The sequence below is a fragment of the Phaseolus vulgaris genome, chromosome 7 (assembly GCF_051622355.1).
Source record: "Phaseolus vulgaris cultivar YP4 chromosome 7, ASM5162235v1, whole genome shotgun sequence".
Classification (NCBI taxonomy): Eukaryota; Viridiplantae; Streptophyta; class Magnoliopsida; order Fabales; family Fabaceae; genus Phaseolus; species Phaseolus vulgaris.
In genome coordinates, this window is record NC_143504.1 from 6,705,821 (window position 1) to 6,712,825 (window position 7,005).

At 29.4% G+C, this 7,005-nt stretch overlaps 1 protein-coding gene across 1 annotated transcript; it reads right to left on the minus strand.

Moving 5' to 3' along the window:
- Positions 1 to 2,574: 2,574 nt before the first annotated feature.
- On the minus strand, positions 2,575 to 4,877 carry LOC137827774 (membrane steroid-binding protein 1). Its single transcript, XM_068634091.1, has 2 exons — positions 4,425 to 4,877; positions 2,575 to 3,174 (listed from the first exon to the last, which is right to left on the minus strand). Exons 1-2 carry the CDS (start codon positions 4,730 to 4,732, stop codon positions 2,847 to 2,849), a joined length of 636 nt encoding a protein of 211 aa, XP_068490192.1. The 5' UTR covers positions 4,733 to 4,877; the 3' UTR covers positions 2,575 to 2,846.
- Positions 4,878 to 7,005: the final 2,128 nt, after the last annotated feature.

Consider the following 7,005-nt stretch of genomic DNA (forward strand, 5'->3'; position numbering starts at 1 on the left):
TATGAAATATATTTTGTTGGTTGCAGATGACTTCTTGTATATTTAACAATGCCTACATCAATTTGTGATTGTCTTCTTGTTCATGGTGTTGAATGTAACATTCTTGGTCAACGTCATCTAAATTAATCCATAATGTCAAACACCACATTTTTTGCCAATGTCAGTTGAATCAGTTCATAATGATGAATGCAACATTCTTAACCAACGTCAACCTAATCACACAAAGTGTCTGTCAATCTAGCAACTCCCAATATAACTGTTTCATGTTGTTTGGCTTTTATTGTATTAAGGATTGCATAGAACTTCTTATGATACAAATAGTCATCTGACTGTGAAAAAAACCAAATATTTTATAATGTGAAGGATTTAGACAATGCTATAACAATAAAGTATATCGAGATATTGGGTCTAATACTACTTTTAGGTTTTTCAAGATGGTGACACTAGAAAAATTTAGCATCAATAAATCATGAACAAATCCATATAAGAGATTACGACCACCTCATCCCAAAACCTTAAGATAATGAGTTTTTTTTTATATGTTACTCAATTTTCTTATTTATACTCTATGTGGAACTAAAAATCATACTTGGATTCCTAACAATAAGAGTCTCTTCCAGTTTTTCATCACATGATATCATATTTATGTGATCATAAGTGAAATCTACCATCCCAAGTATCTCATCACATACCCATAAAAAGTTGCACATAAAGTATTACATTCATAAAGGACAACATAATACAAATAATATATATGTGTCTATGTGTGTTATTCCAGTGATTCATCTCATATTTTTATCAAAAACTTAAACGACATTATTTCCTAATCATTTGGGGTCTTTTAATATTTTTGTTCTATTTCTTATATCATAAGCAAGTGTAAAGTAAAGAAATTATTTTTAATTATAAGTAAATTTAATTTTGATTATGGAGTATAATTTATGTTAAAATGGTTAATATTATTTGTATTGGTTTAAACTTAGATATTAGTATTTGAATTATTAAATTGGAATCTTGAAATGTTTGATTTGAAATAAATGTTATTGTGTTTTATTTAATCTTAAATGTGATGATACCTTGTTGAAATGATTAGTTTGAATTGTACTAGCTAATGGAAATAATACATGAATTCATGTAAAAAACAATGTGTAGAACACACAAAGGTGATTTTTAGAATAAATTATACCTTTTTATAATAAGTTTTTAACTTAGTTTTCAATGTTGAATAACTATATTTTATTTCAGAGGTATACCTACAGATTGATTAAAAGATACTCTTAATATGTTTAAAATTGAATAGAAAATATACTATTGATGATTTTGACTATAAATAAGTTTTCTGTGAATCATACGGAGTTGTTGATAACCATATAAACATTTCACTTGAGGAAATCTCTAAATTAATTTTTAAAATTGTAAGTATAAACCACTTTAGTTTTAACTTCTCCAGTATTTAACTCTTGAACTTTTAAAATAACCATATATTTTTATTCTACTTCATTGTTCACTCTTAGCTGAAACATAGTGCTGTCATGTTTATAAATCTGTATTTATATTGTGTTAACTCCTTTATATTAAATTAAATACATTATAACATTTTATATTATCATGCATGGATATGTTTATTTAATTTAGTTTTCTTTTTATAGCACTAATATATAAATAGATTTTAGTGTATATATAAATATATCAACTTTAGGAAAAACAGACACTATAAATGGGCTATATTTTGAATTGTAGGACTATAGTATTTATGCAAAGTAATAAAAAAGTTCAGTCTAAGATACACCATAAACAAAAGAAATACATAATAACCAACGAGCAAAGATGAGAATAAATAAATTAGAAAGAACGTGCAAGGAAAGAACTTGTTGCTTTGACCTTCTATATTATTTTTAATTAATTGGATTTTTAACCTAATTCTATTTCTTACAATGAGAAGTTATAGAAAATAAAATAAAAAGATAACTTTAAAGAGGTAACTTTAATTTATAATAAATTAATTTTAACTTATAAAAAAATACACTTCATTTTTTTATTCTCCTTCAAAAGTACGTGAATAGAAAGTTATTCCAAAAAAAAATTGACTTTTAGCATAGGAGGAGGAAATTAACAAAGTTAAATTAAAAAGGAGAGAATAACTTTGAAACTGAAAGTTCAAAATCAAGCTCTGACATTCTGTATTTTGAAGTTGATAGAAGTGGAAAAATCAACAAATTTTAATTTATAAGAGATAAACAACTCATCTAGAAGTTCAAAATTTAAGGCTATTTTCTTTTAACCTAGTTTTGCATACCTTTCCTATGGCCATCTCATCAGCACGCCCATCACCATTTTCTTTGTTGACATCTATACCCACAGAACACTGCCCAGTTTTTTTACTGCTTTATTTTAATTTAATTCCATTCTACTTCTATTCGCTATAAATATCCCTTCTTCCAAGTTTTAGGTTCAACACAGATATCGGGTGTTCAGAAACAGAAATCAAATGAATTTTCAGTACTCAGAAATTTCTAGGATAAAAAAAATGTCACGCATTATACTATTCATACATGGAAGACTACTTATGCTTCATTTTTGTCATAGAGAAAAATATTATTCAATCAAACCAAAAGATTATTACGAGTCTAATATAACACGTACATGCTATGGAATTTGAAAATATCTAACTTCAATTTACCCCTCACAGTTGATTATTACAAGACCGAATATTCAAACAAAGGGACAATCAGAAGAGATGGCCAACAGTTATCTTCGAAAAACTTGCCTTACATTTGCTCAGTCTTAACAATGAAGTTTCTTTTTTCTCTCCATTTTGTCAGGGGCATTGTGGAACAACTCGGCCATCACTCTTCTTTATCTGCATCAGTGTTTGAAGGGGTTTCATCACTTTTAACAGCAGCAGCAGCAGAATCAATATCACGGGAAGTAGTTTCTGATGGTTCAGCGTTGGACTCTGATTCAGCTACAGGAACTTCACTTTTAACAGTTCCAACCTTAACGTACTTGCTCATGAACTTATATTCCCAGTCTTGTAAAGCATCAAGCTCAAATGGGCCAAGGCCAGAAATATCCCCAGTCAGATCTTTATCTTCAAAAGACATCTTTGCTAAAGCCCTGCTAGCATCCTTGCCAGCAAACAGCGCATAAGGTCCGCCAGGTCCATAAAACATCCTGATATTAAGCAGTGGTGTTAAAACCCAATTAAAGCATATTAAGGAACAAAAAAAACATCATCACATACATATTTCATTCTTGCCTGACACAAAATGAACTATGTTGTCAAGCAAAATCATGTATCACTTTTGGTTTTGTTAATTAAAAGCATATACTCTCTTAAAGAAGGCCAGGGTTCATAGTTTTAGGACTCGAGAAAGTTTGGCTGAGCAAAAGTAGCTAGGAGCAGACAAAACAGAAAAATTATAGCAGAAACAAACAAGGCTTGCAGTGGTAAGAATTAATTGAAAATGCAATGTGGACAAAATATTCCCATCAGAGTAAAAAAAAGGGCAAATTTCAGCAGAAATAAGTTAGGTAGCGAATGACGATGCTTTTCACTGAATCTCCATAATTCAGCTCCACAAAACAGCATCTCAAAAGAAATGGCTGATGTTAGATAACTCGGCTCCTCAATGCAGCATCTTAGTCCAACTCAAACAATGTTAAGCCCAATCAAAATAAAGATCACAGTGAGAATTACATTTTTTCAACCTTGAGATGGGTGAACGTGTACACAAATATGTAGTGGGACTAAGAAGTAAACACTGAACAAAGCAACCAGTAAAATTAATGACAATAGGGATGACGGAAAACAATCTGAACAATACCTTCCACAAGACAAAAGTTTCTATAAATCCATGTTCAACCTTTGAAATCCAACCTTCTAATTTTCTACTTAAACCATGTAGTTTGCAGGTTTGTTATATGTCGTTATATAATCAATTCTCAAACTTTCCAATAAACAACGGACACAAAAACACACTTTAGACTCTGCATTCTAATCAGGTACAGTTAAAAACCAGCTCTACTCAACTTTAAATCAAACAGGTCCTCAATAATACGAGGAACATGTTATCTTCTCATCACATGTCACAGTAACAACAAAAAGAGCCCGCGTACAAAAAGCAAAATCTGACCTTTGCAAAAGCAAAAGTACCCCCAAATTCACAAATTCTTAATACACCGATCATTAACACAAAAGGGCATCCGAAAATGCACAAATAGGAAAGTTTTAGAGAAAATCAATGCATGATACCAAAACAATAATTGAACAACGTTAACCTAAAAAAGCTTACTTGGAAGGCATTCACTATTAACAGAAAATTAATAAAATACCCAAAATAAGCATAGACCATGAAAATGAAACAAAATAATACAGAAGAACAAATTAAGAAGAAATGGGTGGGTTTTGTGCGACGGTAAACCTGCTCTGGGAGACATCGTAGATCTGGGCCTTGATGGCCATAAGCAAGGGTTTATCGGGATCGTTGCCGTCGTAGGCTTTGAGCTCCTCAGCCGTGATCTCACCGAGCTGGACCGGCGGCCGCAGAGGCGGCATCTCCTCCTCCTCGATGTGGCGGGGGCGGTGGCGGTCGGGTGGAGCCCCAAAGAGACCCGAAACGACGTAGTAAACGGCCAGAAGTAGCGTGAGCACCGTGAAGAAGGTGGAAGGACTTAGGCCAGTGTAGACCACTATGGCCTCCTTCAAGGTCTCCCACAGTTGCACAGCCATCACTAGTGGGTGTTAGAGAGAGAGAGAAAGAGAGAGAAAACGCTCTGAAGAGAAGGAAGATATGGTTTGGTTTGGTTTGGTTTGGTAATAGTAATATATAGTGATGAATAATAAACTCAGAATGTTGAGCTTTGAGGGTTTGGCCATGATTTTTGTCGCATCTTCTCACCTAACCTTTACTTCGCCACGTTGGGAAATTACAATCCTCCTTTTTTTTTATTTTTTCTCATTCAATTTTTTAATTTACCTTTTTCTCATTTTAAGAAAATCAATCCATATTTTTTATTTTTTTTAGGGTTTAGGATTTAGGCTAACTAGACTACACCTTAAGTAACAACAATCATTTGTTATCACATGAAAAAGTATTATTAAAAAAATATAAAAATATGGGGACTAGACCGAAACTCATATGTTAACAAAAACGATACATAAGTAGACTATATCTATTAATTAATAAAGAATTTCAAGAACAGACTAGATAGAAGTATATTATATCAATGAAAGGATTTTTTATGAATAAATATTAAATTAGTCAACTTATCAGCACACGTATTTTCTTCACACAAAATATGAGTAAACCTGATTTTTTCACAGTAATTAAGACAAGTATTTCATACTTTTTTACCTTTTAAAAACTTTATTTTGCTCTAATTTAATCACTTCTTTTATCAATTTATACCTACGGTTGATAATAACTTTAATATAATATCTTTATAATACACTCTTATAAATATATTCTTTATCGATTAAAATTTCTTTAAAAAAATTAATTTCTCATCTTATTTAATTATTCTCTTCAATTTTTTTATTATTTTCATCAAATTTAATTAGCAAGGTAGATATGTTAAAAAATGTACACTACTCTTCATAAAAGTAGTGCATTTAGTCTAGAGATTACTCTTGACATTAAATTCGTTTAGCAAATTCAGATATGAGAGAATATTTTCTTAATTTCATTTATCAAAATTCTATGTGTTGAGTGGATCAAGGATTTTTAGAAGTTGATTTAATGGTTTTTTTTTAAAAGTTGTAGTATTGGATGTTAGCTTTTTTATGGATTTGTTATCAATTAAAAATGAGGTTTTTAAGTCTAATTATTTTTGTTTTAGTGAGTAAATGTAAATTTGTTAGTTTTAATTAGAGTTGTTGCAATTTTTGAACTTTTAAAATAAGGAAATGTGTTTTTCAGAACTGGAAATCTTCGTATAAGTTGTAGCTTATTCTTTTAGCTTTCTTATTAGTTATAATTGATTTTGATTAGTTGACTGTAACTCGGTGTGATTTATTATCATTAATCATTGTTATGAAATGATTTATGTTTTATTGATTATTTTTTAACTATGAGGCAAAATAATAAAGTGAGAGAGAGCATGATGATATGTGATGTGAAAACTGTTTATTTTTTAACTATGAGGCAAAATAATAAAGTGAGAGAGAGCATGATATGTGATGTGAAAACTGTGTTAAATATTATTGTTATATATTCATAGTTTTAATTTGTGTTAGAAATATGGGACGATATGTAAATACTCAATTATTTTGTTTATTTAATAAATGAACTTATATAATAAATATTTTTTTTTTCACGGATAGTTTAAATTATATAAATTAAAATATTAGATGATCGAAATTTTTTACACATTGTGACATGGATAAATGTGTAATTTGGATGGTAATGAAATCACTCGAATCACTGTTATTATCTAATTAATTAATATATATATATATGTATGAAAATGGGAAATTTGTAATATTTTGAAGATGTTGTACTATATTATATTTTTGTAAAAAAGTAAAAGTAAGATTAAGTTAAGAATAATAATGTTCTTAGCTTCCTATGTAAGTTAACAAAATATTTATTCCTACAAATACTTTTGTAAATAAGTAAAAGAAAATAAGTTTATTTTAAACATTTAATTAATTGTTTTAAATTGCATATCATACAGACAAACATGATAAACACTCATTCCCATAGTTTCTAGCTTTATAAGCAAAGTGTTATTTCATTTATAAAATTCTTATATCCAATTATCTTCTCTAACTTAGATGACTTCACATCTCTTACTGTATCATCATTTATTCACATTTTACCACTATTTAATTTGACATAAAAATATATAGGAGGGCTAAATTATTATTTATAGATTGATTTTTGAACATGTCTTGCAATAACATGTTTATCAAATTCAATTTCACACATAGGAAATGTTCACATAATTCAATAAAAAATCATATTATTGTACCGTTAAGTTGCCAACATATGATATCAGTTT